General features: G+C 44.7%; 1 protein-coding gene across 2 annotated transcripts in view; it reads right to left on the bottom strand.

Annotated features, from left to right (window-relative positions):
- Positions 1 to 27,815, bottom strand: part of Ca10 (carbonic anhydrase 10) — a 494,041-nt gene that overhangs the window by 7,536 nt on the left and 458,690 nt on the right. For both annotated transcript variants that reach the window (XM_058571496.1, XM_046420608.2), the window contains exons 6-7: positions 13,315 to 13,410; positions 9,475 to 9,547 (exon numbers count right to left, since the gene is read on the bottom strand). In XM_058571496.1, coding sequence (XP_058427479.1) covers positions 9,475 to 9,547; positions 13,315 to 13,410 — 169 coding nt within the window. The remainder of the gene's footprint in view (positions 1 to 9,474; positions 9,548 to 13,314; positions 13,411 to 27,815) is intronic.

The raw sequence follows: 27,815 nt of genomic DNA, 5'->3' as shown, positions 1-27,815 counted from the left end.
ACCTGAGTAGCCCTAAGAGGAAGGACTTCCTTCCACGGGCTGCTGAAATAGAAACACTCTCCATCCAAACACAAAGCATCCAGGTAGTGATTGGAACATGAGGGGTCTGGGTCTGCACCGTGGCATGTGTGGTCAGGTGCTCCGATCACAAAGCCACGGTGTGCAGAGCACACAGATGTGACGGTCCTCAGGTGCTGGATAAGCTTATGCAGGGAACTTGACATTGGTGACTGTTTCTTAGCCCCTACTGTGTGTCAGGTTCTCAGCTCCGTGTAGGTGAGAAGGACATAATTAAGCGAATGTAGCTGGGAGTCACAGGGACAGTGATGTGCATCTGCACTGGCCCAGAGACAGCCTATCAGTTCTGCTTGGGGAGCTCAGGAAAGGATGGACTGAGGAGCTGACCCGAACGGCATCTTGAATGACAAGAGATAATCAGTGTGTGGCTGGCAGCGGGTGGCTGTCAAGGGCACTGTAGACAGACTCCTGCTAGAGAAAGAGCTCAGGAAGTTGAGTGTGGCATGTACCTGGGGACAGCTAGAGTGTGAGTGAGACGCAGGGGGAGGGATACTGTGGGAAATGAGCCTGGAGGGGTTCAGCACCAGCCACACAGGGAAGGCCCTTGTGTGTGCTGTTGGGAGTTCCGGCCTCATGCTGGAGGCCATTCAGAACCACTGAAGGGTTTGAAGCCGGGGATGGCATGATCAGATTTGCACTTAATGAGGCTTGCTCCGACGGTGGTTTGGCCTGAAGATTAACATATTGGATGAGAGAAAGAAGCATCTGGCACCTTCTTATTAAAGGTCAATGTGATTTGTTTAACCAAGCTTGCACAAGAAACATATTGGGTACTCTAGCGTGCTGCTATTATTGTGTTTTATTTTATTCAGGGGAGTGGGGAGGAGAGAATGCAGCAAGCACCATGAGGGGCATTTCAGGCATGACCAGAGTAAAGAAAGAGGAGCTCTATGCTGAAATGGTAATCGGCCCTTGGGTGGTAGCACACTTGAAGAGAGGGCTGGAGGTGAGCACAGACCAGGAGCAAAGGGCAAAGGGTGATGTTGATGGATTTACCCCAGGATTGTTGATGGGGGGACAACTGTTTCCAGAACATCACAGTGGATGCAGTGGCCACAGAAGGCCTGGGCAGATCTTTATTCCTCACTGTATTCTTTGGTTGATTCTTGTTAATGTTCCTGCTTCATCTTTTGCCCTTTTTTATTTCCCAGGCTCTAGAACTTGGACAGACCCAGCGTGAAGAGTCTGAGCTTTGGACTCCTGCCCGAATTTGGATGCTGACTTTGTTGCTCATCGTCTGCGTGAACTTGGACCCACCGATAACAGACTGATCCTCTGCTTCCACATCTGTAATATACAGATGGTTGGAGTCCTTGGCTCACGGGGTTGTTTGAGGAATGCATGCAATCATGCTTTGCAAGTGTTATCCAGCACAAGGCCCAGCCTAGGTTAAGTAGCAATTCTGGGTAGCAGTGTCCTTGCCTTGCTTCTGGGGATGACCACTGCTTTCTTCCCCAAGACTCCCTGTTTTTTTCCCCACTGAGTTGGTGCCCTCTTTTTTTTTTTAAAAAAAATGTATTTATTGAATTATTTTGCCAATGATTATTTACCTATTTGACTGTCCCCATAAACTGGGAGCCTTTCAGAGAATTATTTGCATCTTTTATCTCTGAATCCTAATTGTCAGCATGAAGTCCTCTACATAGCAGGTGCTCAGTAAATGTAGATTAAATGAATCTATGAAATGGTTTCTCCCTGGAAGCCCTGCTAGTGGTGTTGCTGGGCAGAACCAAGACAGGAAAAGGCAACATCTGGTCAGATGATGGAAGGCGTCTCTGAGGCTTCAGCCTGTACACATGCTACTTACCACCACCCCCTTGCATGTCACACCCCAGGACATTGGGATGAGACTGATGGCTTTGTCTCCATCTCCATGTGGTGTTCTCATGTGTCTACTCCAAGTAAGCCTGTACCCTCAACTACCTTGCTGAAGTTGGTCTGCATTTAGCATGTAACATTTGTCCTTCTGACTCACCACTCTGCTTCAAAGGCTGCTATTAAATCAATGTTCTCTCTTTTAGGTAGTAGGATTTGAGAGCGGCAGGCTACCTTTTTGCATCTTCTTTCTCCCTCACGGAAGCTTGCTTTTATTTGGTAGGACACAGACGCTGGGATACAAGAAAGGAATATGGCCAAACCAGAAGTTTTCAATCCTAGTGTCCAGGCACACTGGGTGTCTCCCCTGGCCAACCAGGCCTGGAACTGAGTATCACCCACAAGCTAGCTTGTCCACGCAGCAGCCAGCAGACCCCCAGCCTTTTGTGTACCTCAGTGTTATGGTCTGGTTGTTGTAGGCAGAACGGAAGCCTGAGAATTAATTCATTGGATGTTGAATCCTCCTCTCCAAATTCTCCAGGCTCTAGTCATTAGAGTAAGGATGGCAAAAAAATCTAGAAAAGGTCAGGACTGTTTGTGCACAGAGATACACAGATATGGCACGGAGCACAAAAGAGGCCAAATGGGGTAATGACACATGTCTCTGCTAGCTTTAAGGACATTTATGGAGAGAAAGTCATGGCAGAAGTTCAAATAGTTTTTCATGGACCATCTTATAAAGATCTCTCTCTCTCTCTCTCTCTCTCTCTCTCTGTCTGTCTCTCTATCTATCTCTATCTCTATCATCTATTTTAATCTATCTTATGAGAAAATAGCTTATAGAGGGAAAATCATCCCTGGACTTCAAGTCAAGAGTCTTAATCCAAGTCCAACTGTGGCTTTGCCAGTAGCTTATGATTTCTTCACAAGTAAGTCATGTAACCTCTTACTTGTGGCAAAAATTGTGCATAAATGCTCAGGCCATCTTCAGATAACAAAAATTACATAGATTCAAAAATGTCTCTCTGAATAAACAAGTTTATATAGCCAAATTTATCTTCTCTAGGTCAAATTTTTGGCATGAGAATGTTGTAGCTTCTTATGCATTGGCTGTATCTTTCTAGTACAGGAAACCCCTGGATAATCAATAACAACAGAATGTCTATGAGGCTGGGGTTGTAGTTCAGTGGCAGAGCGCTTGCCTAGCATGTGGGAGGCACTGGGTTCGATCCTCAGCACTACATAAAAACAAAATCAATGAAGGTATTGTGTTTACCTACAACTAAAATATATATATATATATATATATATATATATATATATATATATATATATATGAAGAATATTTAAGCACAATACACAGCCCATTTCAGTCTTTCAAATGACTGCAAAAGTTGATAGTTGTGTGTTGGTTTTATGGCATGCTCTTGCTGAATCTCGGATGTATTTTGTACTGAGTTCTTAATCATGGTTTCAACTCTTAATTTTTTTTTTTTTTTGTTAAAAGCACACTATGATGAAATGCTTGGGATAATACAGTAGGGAAATCTTTTCCTTGGTCCGAGATTCTGGCCTCTGTCAAATGTATCCTGCTTACTCATGTGGACCACTGATGAGCGCTAACATTGCCTCTTCCTGCTTATGCGGTTCTCGTTCAAAGCAAATGGTTCCAATGCGAAAAAGACTGGGCACTTCCCGAGATCAATATTGTTTCTGATCAATATGGAACTATTTGGCAATTTTATTATATGGAATGACATTTCCTCTTATAATCTGAGGCAAATTCAACTGAAATGAAAAAAAAAGCAATTACTAAAGAATAAAGTAATATGGTTTTCTGTTTTACACAAACAATAAATGAAAAGAAGGGCCTCCGAGAATTGGATTCTTGGAGGTAAGCTGCCCCTTTTCTACTCCTTGCTGACATGAATAACTACTTAGATTGCAACCTGGGAAGCGGCGGGCTGCATTTCGCATTCTGTGAAAACATTTCCGAAGCCATTCCTTTGAAATGAAAGTACAAGTTCAATTAAGCATAGAGAAAGGCACCCGGAGCAATCTGCTTAAAGTCCTCAGTGATATTTCATCACATTTAACACCACGTCCCTTAAGGAGCAGTGCAGAGAACACTTCCCCAAGAACTGTGAAGTAGAAGGCGGTTACAATGGGGCCCACCCTGACCCACGCCTTCCTCTTTTAACAGAGGGGTTTGGGGGAGGGTGGGGCCAAAGTGGAGTTAAACAAAGAAGCCTGCAGAAGTTCTTTTAAAGAGTCATGTATGTAAGAAATAAATAATTTTTAAAAAATTGAAAAAAAAAAAAGAGTTTGCTCCACTGCCAGACACCTTACGGGAAAACTGTCTTCCAGATGCCTTCAGTGGGCTGTCTTTATTTCCCTGTAGGAAATTTATTAAAAATGTCACCAGACCTTTGTGATCCTTTGCATTCCTGTTATTGAAGCCCACCATCATATTGACATCCCATGACATGAATGAGGCACACGAAGTTGAAGGGCATGTGAAATAAAGTAACACACTGTCCGAGGATGTTAGAAGATTGCTCATTTATAGACAATGTTGTAAGAAGTGCTTCCTCTTATCACTTAAGATGGCTCTTTGCACTCAACTAATCATTAATTTGCCACCTGAGAATACCACAAAATCCCCCTTTATAAAAAAACGAATGATGAAATCATTCAATGAAATCAAATGATAGGAATGCTATCTTTTATTTTTCTGGGGTCCTGAGCCAGCTAATTAATTAACACAAGGAAAACAGAGGAATGGAGGCATTATTCCAATACAGTACATAAAAAATTAGAACATTTCAATAAGCTACCAGTACCTTCTCTAGAAAATGTTTCCAGAAAAATCTTTTTTTCGATGTCACGATTGCAATCTTGCCCCTCACTCTGTTGAAGGGGAATTTAACTTTAATAAAATGGATTTTCTTTAGAAGACTTTCTAAATTCACCCTGAAATTAATTCAGGTTGGTTTTTACCCATTGTGGATTCCAGTTAGTGTTTTATAAGTTTTTACTCAGAGGTAGGAAATCTAAAGCTTCTAAGGAATGCAGTAGAGTCTCACTGTCATTACAGTGTGCTGCATGGGTACAAATAGGAGCCACGCTTCATTTAAAGTAAGAATATTCTGTTCACCTTTGGTTTTATTCTCATTTGGCATCAAAGTGACCTGATTCCTGGCTTTGTTAACCAAGTCAAAAGAATGATTCTGCACAATTTCCTCTTTCCTAGCCATGCCTGCTGTGCCCAAACCTATAGACCTGGCAATTGGGCAGTGTCTCCACCAGCTGCCATGTTGGGGTGATTTCCCCCAGGTTTCTAGGGAAATCTAAGCTTCCTAGGAATCACATTGTCATGACTGTGCACTATAAAAATACTAACTACACAGGAGCTGTTTGTTCCCTCCTCCCCACACCTCCGCACTGGCTGAGGAGGTGGCCACAGAGGAGCCTCTTGCATGGTGGGATTTTACAGATATCTTTAGAAGTGTTTTTCAACTCTAAGTCATGAAGATTTGAGCTGCTCTTTCGAAAGTGAAGACATGTCCCGCCTCTCTTGTCTATTTATTCTTACTTCCACGATTTCACCCAAGTTTAAATGCCATCTGGATGTCGATGTCTTCCACATTTACATTTCAGTATTCTCTCCTGAAATCCAGACTTATCCAACTGCCTACACCCCACCTCTTTTTGGGGGCCTAATAGACATCTTAAGCTCAACGTGTTCAAAGTTTGTGATTCCCTTTCCACCCACAGATATGCTTCCCCTAAATCTGCCCCATCTCAGTGGATGGGAGTGTCTTCTAGCCCCAGCTAAAAACCTTAAGGTCATTTTTGACACCTCTTTTCCTCCCATTTCACCCATCTGATTTACCAAGAAATCTCTTGGCTTTACCTTTAAAATAAACCCAAATCATTTGCCACTACCCCTTCCCATTGACGTAGTCATGATCAAAGTCCCATGATTTGGATGGCTGCCTTCGTTTCTCACTTTCCCCCTTGATTCTCTGAAGTCTATCTGCAGCCAAGTAACCAGAGTGCTCCTTCTTTCAGCAGATCATGTCCCTTGGCTTGAAGTCAGACTGGCTTCTAGTTACAACATGGCCTCCAAGAGGAAGACTTGGGGACGACTGAACCCGTCTGAAAGCACTCTCTAAGCCTTTTCTGGTTACTGTATATGCCCATAATGACAGTGCCACTGTTGTGCCTCTAGGTGACACTGATTTCCATTGGAGGTCCCATGCCAAGGGAAACACAGGAATTGCAGAAAAGTTGGGTGGGGATGACCCTGAACATGAGCCACCATGTTAGTTGTGTGATTAGTTTATGTCCCTTCCGAGTGGAACAAATACAAAAAGCAAAAAAAAAGGCTCTTCAAAATGTAATGCTGACAAATTTCATGTAATGTCAACGTATCAGGATTAAAACTAGTTTTAAGACCTCAGAGCTAACTTTTCTTGTTCTGTAGGGAGGAAGCACGATAAAGGAAATGACCTAGGACCCAAAATCCTTGCTCTCTAGCGTGGAAGTGTAGGCTGTTGGTCATTAAGTGTGTGCTTGCTCCTCACCCCCATCTCCATGGGTGGGTTTTGATTTTGGGCTTGGCCACGTGGCTTGTGTTGGCCGGTGGAAAGTGAGCAGAGGTCTTAGGTCACATGACGTGTTTCTGACCTCCACCAGGAGACTAGGGCTCCTGGTCCTGGACGAACTCGAGCTGTGTGGAGTGAGCTGCCTCAGCTGACCCCTGGAGCTCTGGCTGGAGACCCCGTTACCCCGACTGACCCTAAGTGCAGCAGGGAAGAGTCAGCGCTTACTGTTGAGTGCCCACTTGGTGGCATCCCTGGGCTCATCCGTAAGCTGGCGTAAGCAACCGGACCCACTTTGGAGGACTTGGTGAGCATGAGCCGAGGTGCTGCATGTAAGCATGGAGCCTGGAGTGTGAACATTGCTCAGAGAGCGTCCCTCCATATTCCTGATGCCCATCTTGTCATACAGTAGGCACTGCATCTAAGCAATCCGGGGAAATTGGAGCTCCGCCGGGGTGTAATTCTGGGCAGCAGCAGTGGTGTGGGCTGGTTGGGGGAGTGGGGGTGCTGGGGTCAGGTGAACCGAGTACTGTGGTTGCAGTGGTTGTATGTGTATGTGGGTGGGTGGGTGTTGATTGTTTTCTGTTTCACTTACAAGCGTGGAAGCAGGCTACCCTGACAGGTGCCCCCAAGCAGGTGGCTTTGTCTGCATCAGGACTGGAATTCATGGGCTGATGCCAGCATATCCTCCTGCCTCTTGCAGCGCTTCCAGAGAGATCCCCAGGCTGGTGTCTCTCCCTGTGCCACTGGCTGTGTCCTATTCCAGGTCCCTCACACCCCCTGCTTGTCACCAGGTCAACCCTCCACAGGCCGGTGGCTTCAGGGAGTTTAACCAGATGGAAGAGATCTGTTTCCTGCTGAGCAAATCAAATCCCTTTCGGCCTGTGTCCTGTGCATGGGGTGTGGAGGCCATCCCTTCATATCAGGCCATCATTATCCCTGTGGTGCTGGTCCTTTCAGGTGTGTGACAAAGGTCGCTATGGGGAACACCTACATTATTCCCCCCTGGGGCATCAGAGTACAAAATACCTGTTATTAGGGGACAGAGACAGTCTCCTCTCCCCATGCAGGCAGGGTCTCTTTATCTTGCTTGGATTCCCCTTTCTCTTCCTGTGGCCCTAGCAGGCATGGAGACTGGGGGTGAGATGGCAGAGGGGGTGCTCGTACAGTCTTCTAGGTCTGTCTCCAGAGCACCCTTCCTGCCACTCCTTACTGCTGAGGCCATCATTCCTCCACTCACTTGGGCTTCACCGATGCTGATGGGGTGTGCTTCACCTTGGGCACCAAGGGCTGCTAGAGATGGAGCCCCTCCCTCTGAACTCTCTGCAGTCTCCTTCTGCCTGCAATGCTTTGGCTTCCTCTTTCCCTCCTTTCCTCCTTTCTTCCACCCCTCTCTTTCTCTATCATTCCTCCCCTTTCTCTTTCTATCCTTTCCTTGATCTCCTTCTCCCTCTCTCTCTCCCCTCCTCTCCCCTGTTCCTCTCTCTGTGGCAGCAGCCGCATCACGTCATATTAATCCTACCAGAGCTGGGGGTGAGGTGGGGAGGGGAGAAAAGCCCCCCCCCCCCCCCCGCCGCCAATGATCGACTGCGAGTAGCAATCTGTCAGATTGTGTGTTGGGACTTAATGTGCAATTTCATGGTTTTTCACGGTCTCTAAACTGCAAATTCAAGATTATTTGAAAACATTTTATTTAATTTTCATGCTTTTTTAATCAAAAAAAGTTAAAAGAATAATAATCTTTTATGGGCAGTTATAAATGTGCTATTTACAAGCAAGACGGAAATATCTCCCTTAGCTGAGCAATCTAAGTGTGTGCTTAGAGAGGACTCCACCAGCATACTGATGAGGGTGGCCGCAATGTGTTTAGAGACAACTTAATTCATTCTTCTAGATGATGTCTGTCTAGTGGGGTGATTCTCCAGGCTCATCCATCACCCCAGCAGCACCTCTGTCTCCTCACACAGGAGGACCTAGTGGTGAGCAGCTTGTGGGTAGGGCTTGCATCTGAGCCATCTTTACCTTCCTGAAGGAAGTGTTTGTTGAATGAATAAATGAGCAAGCGAGGGGCAGAGATCTCTATACTTTTCCTCCAGTCACCCAGGGGAGGCCTGTAAACACTCACTCTGTCTTTCCTGCATCACCTTTGGAGGTAGAAGCAGTGGGCAAAGCTGAGCTCCTGGATCAAGGATGTGCCAGGGAGATGTGGGGCGTTAGAACGTTTGCTTGCTTTTTTTTTCTTTTTCCTTTGGTGGAAATCATTGTTTACTTAGTGATTGATTCAAAACCCTAGAAGGGGAAGACTTTAGGAATCTCACACAACTTTCTCTAAATCCTGCAACTTCTGGGGTTGCTGAGGAGGAGGGCTGCGGTACCTTCATTTTTCTCCTCCTTCAACTTTTCACTGTTCTCTTTTTTCTGCTAAAGAAATCTGGGATGAAGCACTCCAAAAACTCAAGGAAACTGCGCAGAGTCTCTGGATCCATGGGCCACAGAGAACAAAAAAACGATGCCACCTCCTGCCTCCTCCTGGAAGGGGGGCCCAGCCATAAGGAGAAGGAGACTCGGCCCGGCCCAGGGTCTCTGTTAAAGGTTGGACGCAAAGTAGCTGGTGGGTACTTTTGCAATCATACGATTGGCAAAGCTCCATCTGTGGACAGCTGACATGGTGGAGTTAGCCAGCCAGCCATCAGAGTCCCCCAGCTCGTTACCAAGCCACGGGATAACAATGACCACATCATCATAATCGTTATTGCCTGAGACAGGCGTGGCTGACTAAGACACCCCAGGGACTTCTGCTTGAAATGAGCTGCTTCTTGGCCAAACCCCGACTCTCCAGAGTGACTTTGTAACAGAATTAAAGGATCATGAAGCTGAAAGGGGCCCACGGAGATCATCAGTTCTGGCTTCTTGCCTTTCGACAGGGCTGACCTTTATAGAAGAGTTGCTGTAGGGGAAATGGAACCAAACTTACTTTTATATGTTATTCTTGTGATGGTATCTCTGTTGAGCATTCGATTAAGAAATGGGTTTGATGAATCAGAAACCTAAGGGGGGGAAGAGAAGAAAATATGAATGACTGGGTAGCACTTTCCCAGGATAAGCATCACCTCTGTGCATTCTCTTGCCCATTTGTAACGGTTTGGATGTGAGGTGTCCCCCCAAAAGCTCACATGTGAGACAATGCAAGAAGGTTCAGAGGATCAATGATTGGGTATTAAGAGTCTTAATCCAATCAGCGAATTAATCCCCTGATAGGGATTAACCAAGTGGTAACTGAAGTGGTAGAGTGTGGCAGGAGGAGGGGAGATTTGGGGTCATGGCTTTGGGGTATATATTTTGTATCTGGAGAGTAGAAACTCTCTCTCTGTCTCTCTGCTTCCTGATCACCCTGTGAGCTACTTCCCTCTGCCACACTCTTCCACCATGATGTCCTTCCTCACCTCGAGCCCTGAGGAATGGAGCTGGCTGCCTACGGATTGAGACCTCTGAAACCGTGAGCCCCTAAAGAAACCTTTCCCGATCTACAGTTGTTCTGGTTGGGTCTTTCAGCCGCCACAGCAAAAAAAAAAAAAAAAAGCTGACTAAAACACCATTCATACTTACTTAGTGCCCACTATGTATCCAACTCTATGATGGCTGGAAATTCAGAGATCACAGACATAGACCCTATGCTGTAGGAGCCCCCAGTGTAGACAAGAAAGACAGGTGAGTGGGTGAGCAAATGGTTTTCATATGATGTGAGGAGGGCTATGATAGTCTCAGGTGTGATGTTATTAGGGAAAAGGGGTATTAGGCATGCGTGTGTCTGGGAGGATGGGTGGAAGTAAGCAGGTGTTTTGGTGGGAGAGTGTGGAAAAGGGAGAAAGGCAATAAAAACATGGAGGACCTATACATCCATGGATGGGGGCCGTGAGAACCTGACCTGCTCACGGAAGCATTTCAGAATTGTGTTGCTGGTGGAGCGGAGGTTGTGGGGAAGGATGGAGGGCGAGGCCAGGGAGTGGGCAGAGGCTGACACATCAGGCTTTGGAAGTCATGCTAGGACATGAACAGTTTATTCTGTAGGAATGGAACTATCAAAGCATTTTGAGTAGAGAGTACAGAGTGACATGTTAGGAGATAGATATTTATCTAAGCACAGAGTGAGAGGGAAAGAGTATCCAGGATAAAAGTATCAGCAGGTGGAAAAAGCCACTCTAAAAAGTAATATAGAAACTTGATATATCACTGGTAATTACTACACAAATTGAATATCCATAAGTCATACCTTTCAGCCAATCAGTCCCTTCCTTCCCACATTCATCCATCCATCCATCCATCCATCCATCCATCCATCCATCCAGTAAATATTCACCAAGTGCCCATCATGGGTCCCATTTTATGCGTATGCCCTTATAGCTCCAATTCCAGGGAGGAGGAGCTAAACTTCAAGGAGCCCAGAGCTGCCTTTGGTGGACCCACCACGTATGAGTTCCCGTGTGGCTCCGCGTCACCATGAGCGCTGTTTCCTTCCCAGTGCCTTTTCACTCAGCCTCTCCTGAGTGCCCCTGTTCATCCTCCTCCTTTATCTCCTACCTTGCTCAGCTCAGCTCTGCTCTGCAATTTACGCCTCGGCTGCTAATCGGATGCTGTGACACATCAACATTTTAAACCTGATTTATTCTGAGGGTTGGAAAAATTGCAGCAGATGATGATTATTATTAGATAAGCAACAGGTAATTTTGGTTTGGGGAAAGCACAGGCTGTTTATTTTCCCTCCATCTGTCTCTCTTTTCACACAGTTTGCTGGGTGTGTTGTGGGGAGACACACACCCAGGGGAGCTTGACCAGTGATAATGCTCCATGGAGACTAAAGTCCACTCTGAATGGAGAAAAGTCCCTAATTGAACACTGTCGCTCCCTGGAAACTTTAGTGCTAAATTCAACTTCTACTGTGACATAGCCTTTAGCATTTAAAAGGTGGCTTGAAGTCCCCTGCTTGTGCTCAGGCATTCCACTAAGGAAGGAGGGCCAAAAATATGTTGTCATGGCTGAGAAGGAATCCGCCATGTCCCTTAATTGCTGGGGGTCTCAGGCTCCTGGTACCTGGTGAGTCCAGACAGCATTAACATGGAGACTATCCCCTTTTGGGCTGATTAAAAATAATTGAGAAATTTCCAAAGTGCTCACAGATGATTTGTGGGCACTAGTGTGCAGGCGGTGTGGGTGAGAGGATAAAATATGTACTTGGTATAAGTGAGCTTAAGTGGGAAGTTAATGGTGTGTGATTGAGCAGCAATTACAGCCAAATCTCTGTTCCCTGTGGTCGTGGAAAGGATGGGGGATTAGTGGAGGACAGAGATTAAAAAAAAAACTCCACAGATGTACCACTGTTTTCTTTTAGCCAATAACTCCAAGTCTCCAGCTTTTGGGCAGGATGGCAACTTTAGGGTTAAATAATAAAATAGATGTAAAACACATACTACGGTGCCTGGCACTGGGATTCTGCTCTTTCTTATTTCAGGGTTTGTGATGATGTCAAAGACACAGTGCAGGAAGTAGCAGGCTCTGTGCTGGGACCAAGATGACACGAAAAGCCTAAGACAGGGTTCCTTGGCTAAATGCTCCCTTCCTGTCATTGCTAATGGAGGAGTTTGGAGTTTGTGGCCAGGGACCATACCTTATCATGGATGCCCCTGCCCAGTGCACAGCTCTGCCCTGCCCTGACCCAGATGAGGGCAAGGATGTTAGGGGAGGCTTGGCACCTGGGAGATGGGTGGGGAGAATTGCATATTGTACAGGGTCATGCTTTGGGGGAGGAGTGGAGCCCTGGGGTTGCATTACTTGCCATTCTTTTGAGTAATGATGATGATGTCATTGAAAGCTACCACTTCTTGATGGTAATGCCGGGATTTTTTTTCCTTTTCTTTTTCTTTTTTTTTTTTTTTTTTTTTTTTTTAGGAGAGGTCTTACTATTACAGGCATGAGCCACTGCCACTGTACCCAGCTGAATTCTTGGTTTTGATTGATTATCAGATTCCAAGTCCTGATTGGTCCTCTTTCTCAAATAATCTGGCCAATGCCTTCCCAGGGGCTACTACAGGCACTGTTGACTTTTGGGATTGTAACCTACTATAACTTTTTTTTTTTTTTAAATCTATTTATTTTCCTAATTGGAAAGATTTTTTTTTTTTTTAAATTTTAAAAATTTAGTTTTTCTGCTTTACTCTACCTCTGCCAAAATGTTAAAGGGAGTTTTATATAATGAATTAGAATTTGCTTGGTTGGAGATTTTGTACTTTTGCTGCCTGTTAGGGAGATGCCTGAGGCAGGTGCCTCCCCAGAATGTCTGAAAGACAGCAGCAGGAAAGCCAGGAGGAGCTGTTCAGTGCAGAGCCTGCAGAGGAGGCGCATCTCCCTTGTTTCTCAGGAGCAGCAGATTGATGGACAGGTCTTCAGCCCTAGGAGGCATCAGTGGGAAGCCCCTCCCCTTCTGCTATTGCATCCTTTGATTCTACTGCTTTAGGGGGGATCTGAAGCCTGTCCCTGGACCCAGCACGTTTTTTTTTTCTCTCTAGGACAGAAACTGCCTGAACCCTCAGGTCTTGATGCTTGAAATGGAACCCATCATTTTTACATCTTGCTGCAGGGGACTGCATTTTTCATGAATCTTATGGATATTAAAGTCACGAGACCCTGCAGCTTTTCTTAGGCAGGAACATTAATCCATATCACCTCTTTAATATTTCCAACTTCAACAGAGACTGATTTTCTGATTGGGGCAGAGAACGGCCAGAAGAGAAGAATGAAGGAAGGAATGCAAGGCACTTACTTTTATAAATATAGAAACTACCACCAATCCATTTGGACTCTTTGCAGCTTCTGTGACATTTGTATATAACTCATGGTTATAGTGGATAAGCTGCACCTGTCAGGAGGGAAAAACAAGAGTGAGAACAACAATCCAGTGTTAAAAGGTGTGAGAAACAGCATGTGCCCCCCACCCCCATAAAAGTGAACTAACTGCAAAGTAAGTTGAAGAACAATCACAGACAGGCTTTTAATTGAAGGGATTTCAGTGGCATATGTAAGTGTGTGTCCTTGTGAGTAAAATGCACACAAACATGCATAGATACACACATACACCCCATACATATTTGCAAATGTCTTCCGGTGACAAGCATGCTTTTAATAAGCTCAGTACCCATCTGCTCCTGGCTCCCTCCTAGGACAATTCCCCTAAAGTGTGTGTAAAGTGAATTTCCTTATTAGGAATGAAACAGCCCTGTAGGGGCCCACACAATCTCCCGGCTTCACCAACAGCTGCCACTGAGAAAATCTTCCTGGCAGCCTTTGGAAAAGCAAGGACTTGGTAGGTCCCTAGTCAACCAGTGGCTCTGAGAAGAGATTGACCAGTCTGGAGGGTGCAGGGATTCTCATGCAGAGAGGGACAGAAGCTCAACTTCTGATGCACCAACCTTCATAGGTCACCTAGTTGTGCAAAATGTTACCTCCTCGGCCTCAGCAGAAGCCAGCCATTTGCCTGTGGAGCCCTGTGCAGCAGGCCATGTGGGGAGCAAAAGGAGCCCTGGATTCAGGCTGCAGTGAACTAGGCTTTCTCTCTGTTATGTAATTTTTTAAAAGTTGTTTTAAATCTGTGAAACATAGCATATATGTATGTTCAAACCAATGCACCACCAATTCTTAGCCACCTGGTCACGGGACTCCACCGCATTTCTGATTCCATTGCTTCCTCCGAAAACATGAGTGTCTTAGAATTCATCTCAGGGCAGTAAATTTAAAATGTATTTTTTCCCCCAACAGTGTAGAACTACAATTTTTGAAAAAAAAACTTAAAAATATAGAAGTAAGAAGCAGTGAGAGACTCCTCCACCTCTGGCTCATCCCAGCCTGAGCAATACCACTATAAAATTTCGTGTAGACCTTTCAGACACCTTTTAGTGCTTATAAATCATGCTCATGGAAATAGGGCTTAAAAAACAATAGAGAAGGAATCATTTATAATTATGATTCTGAACCTGCTTTTTAAAAATGGAACACTAGTTCCCGGCTGTCTAAGTCAATACATACAGATCTACCTTACTCTCCCTAATGGCTGTTGCTTTTCTGCTGTGTGAACGCCCCATAACGTATTTAACCATTCTCTCACTGGCTTTCAGATTGTTTCCATTTTTTTTTTGTCTCTTATAAACAATGTCACGGCAAGCTCATCATATATCTTTCTGTAATGGTGTTAGCGCTTTCTACAGGCTGATTTGAGAATCTAATAAGGTTGTGCCTGTAAAAGTGATTTGTGACTCTGAAAGTATAAGAGTATTCATTATTGCCATATCCTGAATCACATTAAAAAAAAGGATTGAGGTTTTAGAAGTTGAGAAAGGCAATGATCAAAAAAGGTGCTTTACCTTGAACTTTGGGGGAAAAAAATCTCTCTGATGCAATGGTTTGCAACCTTTGCCATGCACCCAGATCACCTGGGTGTTTTGAAAGCCCTCCGGGGCCTGCCTGCCCGATCCGATTCTGGTTTTATTGATTTGGGGTGCCAAGCAGACACTGGTATTTGTTAAAAGCTCTCTGGTTGTAAGGCAGCTGGAGTTGAGAGCCAGGAGAACATCAATAAGCATCAAGACCCCTCAGGGCCTTCTCAGATGGAGGGTACCTTGAATCTGAGGTTGTCTATACATCCCGAGCCAGTGGAACTCCTCGTGGAGGGAGCACGTGTTACCGCGGCTCTTGAGCTGTCCGTTGGCTTATTTCTTTTTTTCCTTCTTGTGAGTTTTGCCAGTAGAGCCAGATTGTGTCATGGTAGCAACTTGGCTGTTGTCAGAAGGGCCACCATAGGAAGGAGCTGGTGAATGCTCCATCTCTGCAGGACCCTATCAGGCCCATGTTCATTGCCCCTTCTCTTGTTCCCCCACACAACTGGGACTTTTGGCAAGTGGAGACATGTTGCCCTGTGGAAGTGCCAAGGTTCTCATATGTTCAACACCCTTTTCTTTCCAGTGCTGAGAGAGCTTTTTAAGATGAGATCAACACACATGCCACCATCTGCTAAGATCCTCCTGTCTGACCCAAGTGGCCTACAAAGCCACCTGGTTGATGTGCCAGGGCTTCAAGACATGCCTTGAAATTGCAGCAGGCTCGGAACACTAGAGCAGGGGAGAGGAAGGCAGTCCAGGGGAGCAATCCTGTTCCCCAGCTTGCAAGCTAGAAGAAGGCAGGGAGAGGTCTTCCAGGTCACTGGCTGCCCCATGGGATGGGATTCTGCCAAGGGCTGGGGGCTGTTGGAACAGGGCTGATGTGTGTGGGGGTCAGGCTGTGCTCTGCCTCAAGGTCCTGGTAACATATTTAGGATTTTTATTTGAAGTCTCACCTCCTCCTCGTTCCAAGGTAAGTTGCCTAGGATTCTGGTGCTATGAGCTTTGGTTTCTGTTAGCAGTTGGTTGATAGACTGCCTGTTCCATTAGGTTGAACAGATGAAATTGACCTTTTGATCTACAAAAATGATGATTTTATAGAGTGAACATGTTCTTAAAATGAAATTACTTTGAGTGTGGCATCCCCCTGCCCCCACCCAGGTGTTAGAAAGATGACAGGGTACTTTGCTACTCAATGTGTGGTTTGGGGATCAGCGATAGTCACAGTTAGGGCATCTGGGATCTTGTTAGAAATGCAGAATCAGAGCCCCACCCCAGATGTCCTGGATCAACAGTCCTGGATCAATTTGTATTCTAACAGATTCCCAGCGATTGGAAGGGAAATTCAGGTTTGAGAAACACTTATTTAGCATGCGCTGTTGGCAGGTTAGCAGAGCCCTGTTTTGCCTGGCTGTTCACCTCTTCTCCATTTCAGTGTGGCTGGCTTCAGGGGTACATGCATCGTGTATGTTGGAAGGTAGACTGTGTCCATAGGAAGCCTGGCATAAGAATTATCAAAAGGCTTTCAGCAGGGGAATAAAATAATCTGCATAGACCATAAATGGCATCCTGGAGGAGGGAGAGAGAGTAGGAGTGGGGAGGGTATCATTCAGCTGTTGGCCCTTTAAGGCAGAGATGTGCTTAGTTGGATGGATACAGCATGGATACATGGTGACTCCAAGGCCCATAGAGAGTTCCCAGTCCACAGAACCTCTGGGAGCAGCACCAGATGATGCCAGGAAGCAGCTGGCAGTGGCCAGGCTTATTATTCTCACTGCCAGAACACAGTTTGGGCATCAAAAGGAAGAGAGAGAGACCACCTGGGGCTGTACCAGTTCATGCCCTGGCAGCAGAGATTCCCCATGAAACAGCACTGCCTCCCTCGACCTGCCTCCCAGGTCTCTGTCAGTGGCAATTATAGTTCCTACAGTGGTCGTTTTTTGTTCTATGCCCCAACCAGGCACCGTGGTGCTAGTCCAATGTGCTCTCATCACTCCCAGCATGCCTGGGTGTGGGTGGGCCTGGGAAGAGACTCCACAGCTTGTCCCTAGCAGGATGTCCCAAGTAGGACTAAGGGAGCAGCAATGTGTAAATTGTATCCCGCGAGGGACCCAGTGTCAGATTGGCAGGTGGGTTCTGAAAATGATATCTGGCAACTACTTCTTGCCCTTTCAAGATGATGCCTAAGATGTAGTTTAACTGAACTTCAACTCTGGGACTTAGTGTAATCACAGAGTCTGACGTGAAATCAGTAGATGATCAGTAAGTGATTGTTCAACCTTCTGAGCAAGCGAGCCCGGCCACCAAGACCGCGGAACAGCGCAGGAGCTGCGTCTCGGAGCAAATGTTTTGAGAGCTAATGATGACAAGCTAATTAAACACCAAGTCTGACTATTCATTAAAGAGATGCCCTGAGAGCTTCCCTGAGCTTAGTTGGAATTACCATCTGAAAGAGCTAAACCTGGATTCCTGGAAATTATTCTATAATTTTGAATTTTTATTAATTTTAGATGGGAGCCCTCCTAGAGTTTCCAAGCAATGCAAGACAAAGCAATGGTGGTCATAGAGAAAGAAGCGAGACACTACTGGCCTCTTTATGGTGTTCACATATAGCAGGTGCCACCATTCTCTGCCTCTGAGTGACCTGATGTGACCTGTCCTTGTGTGGCATAGCTTGAATCTTATGTTCTCATCTCATTGTATAACCTCTGTCCTTTACAGGGGCCTGGAACCCATTTATTTGTTAAAAAAAAAAAACAACACACCTTCAAGGGCCAACCATAACTATAAGGCCAGTTGGAATAAGATCGATGAAATCCTGGCCCTCCTAGAGAGAGTTTCAGGGAGTAGCAGGTGCTTTGAAGGAAGCAAAACAAGATTTCACTTACAAAGTGAATGTCAGGCATGGAAAGAATGGGGTGCGTGTGTGCAGAAGGGGACCAGTATCTGGTCAAGTAGCTAGTGAAGGCCTCTTTGGGGAGGTGACATTTGAGCTGAGTTCTGATGTTGGACAGGAGCCAGACATGGGAAGATTGAGAGGGGACTCCTTGCTCACAGAGAGCCCCGACAATGCCAAGAGCCTGAGGTGGGGACAGGCAGTGAGACAGGTTGGGGAAGGGCCAAGGTGGCTCAAGATGACCACCTTGGGACTTTGTAGACCATGGCAAGGAGCTTTGATTTTATTTCAAGAGAAATGGGAAGTTGCTGATGTGAAGGAAGAAAACACTTGATCTGAGGTGCATTTTTTAAAAGATCTCTCTGGCTGCTAAGAAGAGCAAAATGGAGGCCAAGGCACCCCTGCCTACCGTTCTTGACCTCTCAGGTCAGCTCGGCCTCACCTTCTCTGGGATGCCTTTCATGAACCACTGACATTGAGTGTCGAGCCCTCTCTGTTTCCCTGGTACTCTTATCTGGGAGGTAAATTTATGATGGTCAACTTTATGTGTCCACTTGACCAGATATCTGGTAAAACGGTATTCCTGGGTGTGCCTCCGAGGATTGTTTCTGGAAGAGATTAGCATAATAGATTGAGAAAAGAAGGTCCACCCTCACCGATGTGGGCAGACATCATCTAATCTGCAAAGAGCCTGTGGAGAAAAAAAAGACCAAGGGGGGGAAGAAACCATTCTTCTTGGGCTGGGACATCTGTCTTTTCCTGTCCTTGAACATCGCAGCTCCTGGCTCTTGGGCCTTCCAATCGGGGGCTCTTGGACTTACTCCTTAACTCCCATGGGTCTCAGCTCTTTGGTCTTGGACTGAGGATCACAGCTCTGGCTTCCCTGGCACTTGCAGGTGGCATATTGTGAAGCTTCTCTGCCTCCATAATCTTTTGAGCCAATTCCATAATAATCTCTTCTTATACATCTCTCAGTATATCTTAACTGGTCCTATTTCTCTGGAGATCAAAATATGACTGATCAAAGTTCAAAATATTTTACAACCCAAAATGGCATGAATGCTGGGTGATCAGAACAGATGTAATTCACAACCAGGATAGTCACAGGGGGGCCTAAGTATCATTGTTGGTCATCATTTTTTTTTTTTTTTAAGATTATCACTAACATTTGTTGAGTAATTCTTTGCTCACCAGGGAACCAAATGTAAGCCCTAAGTAACATTCCTCCTGCTCCACCTCCCTGGCCACACCCCACCTGCCTTCAGTTATCACCCAGTCAATCCCCATCCGTGGATTAACCCATCGATTAGGTTAGGGCTCTCATAATCCAATCATTTCACTTCTGTAAATTCTTCCATTGTCTCACACAAGAGCCTCTGGGGTCGCCTCATATCTAGACCACAACAGGGAACTATATTCATGTTTCGGAATTTTCTTAGGGCCAAAGGCAAAACTTTTCCTATGCCCCATAATTGAAGCAATGAGCCTGAAAAGCATTGGTCTTTGATGACAAAGAACTCAGCTCAGCTTTCACACCAGTGGACAGGTACTCCTCTTTGCCAAACCAGCAGATCTCCTGCAAGCAAGAGTCGGGCCCACAAACTGGCCGTCCCTGTCGTAGGTTCAGCTGGGAACAGCCTCTGCAGTTCAGGTCTCAAGCAGAGCCTGAACAGAGAGAGGGCATGGTGACTCGCCTGTGTGTGCCAGGGGGCTCCCACCCCTCACACCTCAAGAGAGCACCTGGCTCTGTTCTCAGGCCTGGTGTACTACTTTAGTTCATCTTTACAATGGGATGCTCCGTTAGCAGAAGACCCTTCGTCAATGTGAAAGAGCTGCCTTGTGATGGAAAACCACACCTGACATTCAAGGAGACGACCTTCCCTCTGCTTAAATACTCCAGTGGCTTCCCATTGCCTGTAAGATAAAGATCCGAATGTGAGCACAGTCCTTGTCATGCTTGGGTTAGAAGGTGTTCCCCCAAAGCTCCTGTGTTCATGCAGGAAGATTCAGAGGTGAAAGAAAGGATTGGATTTTGAGAGCTGTAACCTAATCGGTCCATCCTAGTTGAATGGGCTAACTGGTAGTGTAGGCAGGTGGGGCAGGACTGGAGGAGGAGGGTCATTGGGGGTGTGTCCTAGAAGGGTGCATCTTCTCTGCAGCCCTTCCCCCTTTCTCTGCACCCTGGCTGACATGAGCAGAACAGTATTCTCCCACCATGCCCTTCTGCCATGACAGAAACATCCTTCACCAGACTTTAAGCTTCATCTGGACAAGGATTCTATCTGACACCCCCAATATCCAGCACTGTAGCTGGCACATATCAATAAGAGCAGGGTAGAAACAATTGTCAAATGAAGGAAGGAAATAATGTAGGCTGTGATCATCCAATGACATGTGACGTCCCAAGGGATAGGGACAGGGACAAGCTGAGCAGGTAAAGAATAGTCTTAAATCCCAAAGGGTACCTCTAATGGAAACCAAGATTCTCAATATTGCGGGATAAATAAGCCTCCTGCAACCTAGGTCAGCCAGACTGTTTGCAAAGAGCCACTAAACGTCTTATCCATGAGGCAGTTTCCATCATAATTATTCAACTCTACTGTTGTGGTATGAAAACAGCCATAGAGAAACTATGGAATAATGGGTATGGCTGGGTTCCAAAAAAACTTTATTTATAAAAACACCCTGTGGGCCAGATACAGTCTGTGACTAGAGTTTGCTGATCCCCCGGCTAGTTTAAATCTGAGAGATGAATAACCAACTTTCCGAGCGTGCATTTTCTAGAAAGTATTCTGTACAGGCAGAAGGAAAATGGAGGCTGATAGAACCTAAGCATTAACCTCTCCCTTTGCTGTAAATTATAATGATCACCATTGTCACATTTTTATAGTCCTTTACACTTTTCAAGGCATAACCAATTCAAATGAGTTTAATTCCAATCAACACATAGGTCCCAAGTACCTACCCTGTGCCAGACCCCAGGAACCCAGAGATGAATACTCTCTATTCCTTGAGGACCTCACCCATATTATTCTTGTTTGTTCCTAAAACAGACAAAAGATGAAATGAAGGCACAGAGAAGTTAAGCAACTCTTCTGAGGTCACACAGACCAACAATGACAGTTACCCTGGTCTACTTCACTTTTTTTTTTCCCCAAGAAAGGAAGGAAAAAAGGGAAGATGTGTTGTACTTGAGGAGAGATCACATTGAAGCAGCTTTTGCTGGGACAACAATTATAAGCTAGAACTTATTTATAGAAAGTCATTAACAAGTTTGCCTTTATGTGTAAGAGCACACACAGTCTGTAGAGAAGAGCACAGTTTGATATTTACCAGCCACTACATTCTCTCCCTAAGGTTTGGCAATTATCAGTGGCTAGCCTGGTGATGATGGTCTCCTGCATTTTAAGACACAGAAAGTAGTTATAACTAAAAATCAAAAGAAGTGCCCATGCTTCATTGACGGAAGACCCCTAAACATCTACCATAGAAATCTAGAAAATATAAGTCCCCCGCCAAGAAGATCACAAAACTTTGATTTTAAAGTGTGATGTTTTTATTGAGCTGTTCTGCAGTTTGCTCAAGTGCAATGTGATAGGTTTGGGAACAGGATGATGCTGAAAATGTAAGGCTTCCAGTCTATTCCGATACCTCTTCTGTCTGAGTGACCTCAGGCTAGTTACGTGGCCTCTCTGTGCCTTCCTTTCTTCTTTCATAACATAAGAATGCATCCGAGCATTACTGTGAAAATCAAAAAGGTAACAACTGCACAGTCTCTCAGGAACTGGGCAGGGGATAAGCGATCTGAGATGTTCCTCTGGCACTTTATTGTTGATTTTTTTCCCCTGAAATTTTCTGAAATAGCTGCCTCTAGAAGGCAAATTTGCTTTCCCTGGTCCTTCCCCCAAACATCTGTACCCTTTCTACTTGTCATTAGTGAAGCTGCTGAGAGCCAGAACTGGATGCACAGCTTGTGATGAGCTCTGGATCCTTCCAGAAGCAGCTTCCAGGCAGAGGCTGCTACCACCCAGGATTTGAAGACGAGGCACATGGGTCCTTTTTGAGTCTCAGCTGATTATAGTTCACATTCCCCTCACTGACCCTGCAGACTCAGGCTTCGTGACTCGTGCCCCTTTCCTCTGCACCCTCCTGTTTTCGGCATATACTCCGCAAGGGGCTTGATGAAGAGAGCTCTTCGGCTCTGGGGTCAAACATCATGGGTTTGAGTCCTGGGTGACTTGGTTTCTTGCATCCTCGATTTCTTCACATGCAAAACTGTGACTACGGCATCACAGAGAATCCTCGTGCTGATGAATGAGCTAACACGTGGGAATGAGCTCCAGTGTACAAATGAGATACAAGTGGCTTCCAGTGCAGTGTCAGACACAGATGAGCCCTCGTTCAATGGGAGAGCTGGGGATTAGGTAGAAATGGCTCACTGCTGGGGCTCCGATGAGGGAAGGAGAGGCCCAGAGTGATGGAGAGATTCACAGGTTCTACAGAGAACAGCAGAACGGGGCCATTAGGGTGTAGGGGCCTTGTTTCCTGAGGGCAGTGTCTTGGTAGCTTGCTTTATCTTATTGCCATCAGGATGCCAAGAAGATTTTTCTGGTCTCTTCTTTCCATGGTTTGTATTATGAAAACAGCACGTGGTCTCTGGTTTGCCTTTCTGTGGATTATTTTCAATCCCTGCGAGGAGAGACCGTCCCCGATGAAAACCACCCTACTGCTCTGTCCAGGTCATTTTATCAGATAGTTATTGAGTAGTTAATTCCAGAGCCCTCATAGATAGTACTAATGAAGTCTCGCTTTGTTTTAATTATTGTAGACATACAACATTGTATAGTTTCTTTGAATTAAGGCAAGAGTTGTTCTCTTCTATTACTTACAAAAACTTCTACCCACAAAAACGTCTAGGGCAAGATAGTTTCCAAATATGTTCCAGGAGAATTTCAAGAGGGCAGATAGGCCAATAGCTCCTTTTTTTTTTAAAAAAAAAAAAATTGATTTAAAAAAAATAAATGACAGCAGAATACATTATAATTCTTATTACACATATACAGCACAAATTTTCATATCTCTGGTTGTATATAAAGTATGTTTACACCAATTCAAGTCTTCATACGTGTACTTTGGATAATGATGTCCATCACATTCCACCATTTTTACTAATCCCCTGCCCCGTCCCTTTCCCTCCCACCCCTCTTCCCTATCTAGAATTCATCTAATCCTCCCATGCTCCCCCTCCCTCCCCCACTATACATCAGAGAAAACATTCGGCATGTGTTTTTATTATCATATGTGCAAAAAACTTAATACAAGCTAAAGGAAGACAACATTACATTGAAAATAATTCATTGTGGTTATTTATTATGATTGAGTAGGTTCAACATTGGATTCATATCAGGTAGGTCAACTTGGGAGAACTCTTCCAATGAAATGTGTCACATTGGTTGAATAGAGCAGAAAACCGTGAACATTTCAATAGGAACTACTTATATTTTGTCACACTGGTCCCAAGTTAGCATCTATTTTGGTGGAATTATTCCTCACTTCGAGGGAAGAACTTGGCTTTGACAGTTTGCTTTTCTGACTTAATTATTGTGCTGTGCAGCTTTTGCATCCCTTAGACACAGTTGAAATTATCAGTGAGTTCTGATAACTTCTCCGTTATTCTCAGATTAAAGTGGCTTCGATTTTGAACTGAACTAAAACAAGAAAACATCTGGAGCTTCAACCTGATGCAGGACTTCCATTGCCTGATTTCTGAACTCTGGACGTGAGCAAGGAAGTTGACTTCCAGATGACAGTGGGGCTATCACAGAAGGCTGAGGAAGGTTCTGAAGGGTTGGGTATTGTGACCTCCTGAGTGCAGCATGGATGCCATCCCTCTCGAGGGACCTCGGTGTCCTCTAAGTAGTTAGTCATAAAGGCTGTGGCTTTGCTAGTTTAGATGTGACTAAATTAAAAATGAGTGTGACTTGCCAAATACGCAGGGTGATGACTGTAAATGCTTTCACAGTAAGGGCTCAAACCGAGGGCTCTTCTAGCTGCACACACTGGTCAGTCTCCCTCATGGAGGAGGAAAAGATTAAATCCTCACCGCTGTTGGCCAAAGCCCCGACTCAGTCATTGTTCATTTACAAGAGCCACTTTGGACGACTCCTCTCCTAACTGCCTTATTGATGAGCAATAGATGCAGCATCTATTAGATATAGTGGGGAGGGGCTTCTCTCCTTATAAATCAAGCTGCACAGAAATTTGGATAAAAGAGTCATAAAACTAGGCTTGATTTTGTACACATAATTGCTTGAAGTGTGATGCTTAATAACTAGAAATGCACACTAGTTTGTTTCAGAGCCATTAAATACAGATAAACACCATCCATGTGAACTGAGGTGAGGGTAGAAAGGGGGCAGAACTGGGATCAAAGGGGTGGGGTTTTAAAGGGGTGGAATTTTAAAGGAGCTGGGGCAAAGGGGCAGGGTTTTAAAGGGGTGGAGTTTTAAAGGAGCTGGGCAAAGGGGCGGGGCTTTAAAGGGGAGGATGGGTAATTGTCAGTCTCTGCACACTTATGGATCTTAGGGTCTTTATCTGGAAAAGGTGGAGATTTTAAGGACCGAGTTTGGTGGTTCTGGTAAAAAATAAACAAGGCTTGGTGGGAAGTATAGGACATTGCCTCCCTCCTGAGCTTCCCTCAAAGCAAAATAATTGCCTTGAATAGAAATCAAATAATTAAATCAAAGTTTCAGCGGCAGCGAGTTTATGCCCGGGTTGTGCGTGAATGGAGCTGTGGGGAGGCTGGTTGTGTAAACAGAAGAGTTGGCTAGGCAGAGACTGCAGACAAAGGATATATGCGTGCAAGTTGGGCACAGTTTCAGGCTTCCTGGCTGCCGGTTTGTGGCTTCTGGTTTCTTCTGTGATAGTGATTAGATCAAATCAAAGCAAAGGCAAACAAAACAATGTTTCCTAAGCCTGGGAATCACCACCCAAGCTTTCATCCATTTATCCTTCCAATACACCCTTATTTGTGTTTCTCATGTGCCAGGCAATGCGCTGGGTATATGAAGCCGAAAAGAGGGAAGATCTTATAGAAGAAGGAGGCACATGTACAAAGGCCCTGTGGCACCACAGAGGACACACATGTATAAGAAGTAAGTGGGGTTGAGGAGAGAGAGGGAGTGAAAGAGCATATCCAGTCTTGGAGGCTGTGGTAAGAATATTGCCTTTATCTTAAGAATAATGGAGAGGCTCCAGAAGTTTGAAGATGGGGAGAAAGTGTGTGTGGAGGGGGAGGGGATGGTGATGACCACAGATTTGCTTTTGGCACAGATCATTCTGGCCCAAACCATAGTGAGACGTGCTCTTTTATTGTAGTGTGTTTCCCACCAGAGAGTCTAATTCTTCCAGGCACCATTGCCAACTGTGCCAACTTTCCCCTATTCTTGTCCTTTCAGAGGCTGCCCAGGCTCTCAATGGGTGGTCATTCCAAACCTGGGATCAGATGACCCACATTAGGAAGCAAATCTCATGCCACAGGACTTGACAAGTTAACCATCCTTGAACATCTGCTGAAGTGTTTTAATCATAAAAGGCATCACAAATTATTTCATGATTTTTTTTCTTTATAATAAAAAAGTGAGTCAGGAACAGTGGTGCATTCCTGTAATCCCCACAATTTGTTGGGGGCAGAGGCAGGAGAATCTCAGGGTTGAGGTAAGCCTCTGCAGAGTTCTTGCACAGGCAACGACTTTCTCAATAGGACCCCTAAAGCTCAGGAAATAATGACAAGAGTTCATAACAGGATGGTACCAAATTAAAAACTTCTGCACAGCAAAGGAAGCCATTAGGATGGTGACGAGAGAACCTACAGAATGGGAGTAGATCTTTGCTAGCTACTCTTTGGACAGAGGATTAATATCTATGACATATAAAGAACTCAACAACGTAACCACAGATTAGCTATTGTGAATTGAGCCGCTGTAAATATTGATGTGGCTGCATCACTGTAGAATGCTGATTTTAAGTCCATTGGGTATAAAATGAGAAGTGGGAGAGCTGGGTCAAATGGTGGTTCCATCACAGCTAAACTATGGAACGACCCAAGGTGCCCTTCAACAGATGAATGAGTAAAGAAATTGTGGTATAGATACACAATGGAATATTACTCAGCCTTAATGAAGAATGAAATTATGGAATTTGCCGGTAAGTGGTTGGAACTGGAGAATATCATGCTAAGTGAAATAAACCAATCCCAAAGAACCAAAGGCCAAATGTTTTCTCTGATATGCAGATGCTAATTCACAATAAGGGGGAGCGGGGCTAGGGAAGAATAGAGATACTTTGGATTAGACTGAGGGGAGGGAGGGAGGGGAAGTGATTTGGGGTTAGAAAGGACAGTAGAATGAATCAGACAGTATTACCCCATGTGCGTGTATGATTTCATGACTGGTGTAACTCTACATCATGTACAACCAGAACGATGAGAAGTTATACACCATAGTTATGTATGATGTGTCAAAATGCATTCTACTGTCATATAAATAATTAGAACAAATTTAAAAAAAGAAAACAAAAAACTTCACATCAAAAAATCAAATAAACAAATTAAAGGGGAAATGAATTCGATACTTCTCAAAAGAAGAAATACAAATGGTCAACAAATATATAAAAAGGTGTTCGACATTATTAGAAATTAGGGAGATGCAAATCTAAACTACACTGAGATTTCATCTCATACCAGTCAGAATGGCAGTCCTCAAGAATACAAATAATAATAAATGCTGGAGAGGAGGTAGAGGAAAAGGAACACTTTTACACTATTGATGGGATTGTAAATTTGTACAACCACTATGGAAATTAGTATTTCCATAGGGAGGAAATTTCCTCTATAATTCCATATGGAGTTTCCTCAAAAGGGTGGGCATGGAACCACCATATGACCCAACTATACCACTTCTTGGAATTAATCCTAAAGAATCAAAGTCATTCTACTACAGTGATTCGTGCATATCCATGTTTATAGCAGCACAATTCACAGCAGCCCAACTAAGGGACCAGCCTAGGTATCCGTCAATAGATAAATGGATTTAAAAAGTGATATATATATATATATATATATATATGAGTTTTATTAGCCATAAAAATGATGAAATTATGTAATCTGTAGGAAAATGGATGGAACTAAAGACCATTATGCTTACCGAAATAAGTCAAACTCAGAAGGTCAAGGGTGCTGTTTTCTCTCATATGTGGAAGTTAGAGAGGAACAAGGAAAGGAAAGGTGGGGGTGGGTCTCAAAATTCAAAGGGAGATCCTTGAAGGAAAGGGACCAAAGAGAGGGGGCAGGAAGGGAAGGGGGAAGTGCTAGGGAGAACACTGAACAAATTATATTGTTATATTGTGTGCCTGTAGGAATATGTAACAATAAATCCCATCATTGTGTATAACTCTAATGCACCAATAAAAAAAGTGGAAAGAAAAGCTATAAAATAAAAAGGGCTGGGGTTGCTGGGGTGTGGCTCATGGCAGAGAACTCCTGGGTTTGATCCCAAGCACTGCAAAGAAAAAAAAAAAGAAAGAAAACTATGTATCATTGCAGATTATTTCAGGGAATGAGAGAGCTCCAAATGGATCCCTGAAAAATTGGGAAAGTATTCAAGTCTATGAAAAATGAGTAATGAGCAGAAAACAATTCTGAGGATCACAAAACAGTATTAACTCATTCCAGGAAATAAGATACAGGTCATCCAATGCCTGGAAAATAAAATGCCAAAACATACCAAGAAAATCTCCGTCCTTATGTGGAAAAGTACAAAAGCAATCACTCAGAAACCAATTTGAACGATCCAGGGATAACCTCACTGCTTCTGGCCTGTGAGTGCCATTTGAAATGAAGCCAAGTGCCAGAGGACAATGGGACCTGGAGGTAGGGTTACATGCCACCCAGGAGGGAGGGCACCTACTGAAGGAGAAGGAAGGAGTTGTGAGGATGAATGA

This window comes from Marmota monax, unplaced genomic scaffold, assembly GCF_021218885.2.
Source record: "Marmota monax isolate L192 unplaced genomic scaffold, Marmota_monax_Labrador192_F-V1.1 WCK01_AAM20220418_F8-fsc00064, whole genome shotgun sequence".
Taxonomy (NCBI): Eukaryota; Metazoa; Chordata; class Mammalia; order Rodentia; family Sciuridae; genus Marmota; species Marmota monax.
Note: the sequence above shows the minus strand (reverse complement) of the source record. Positions and strands in the feature narration are given on the sequence as shown.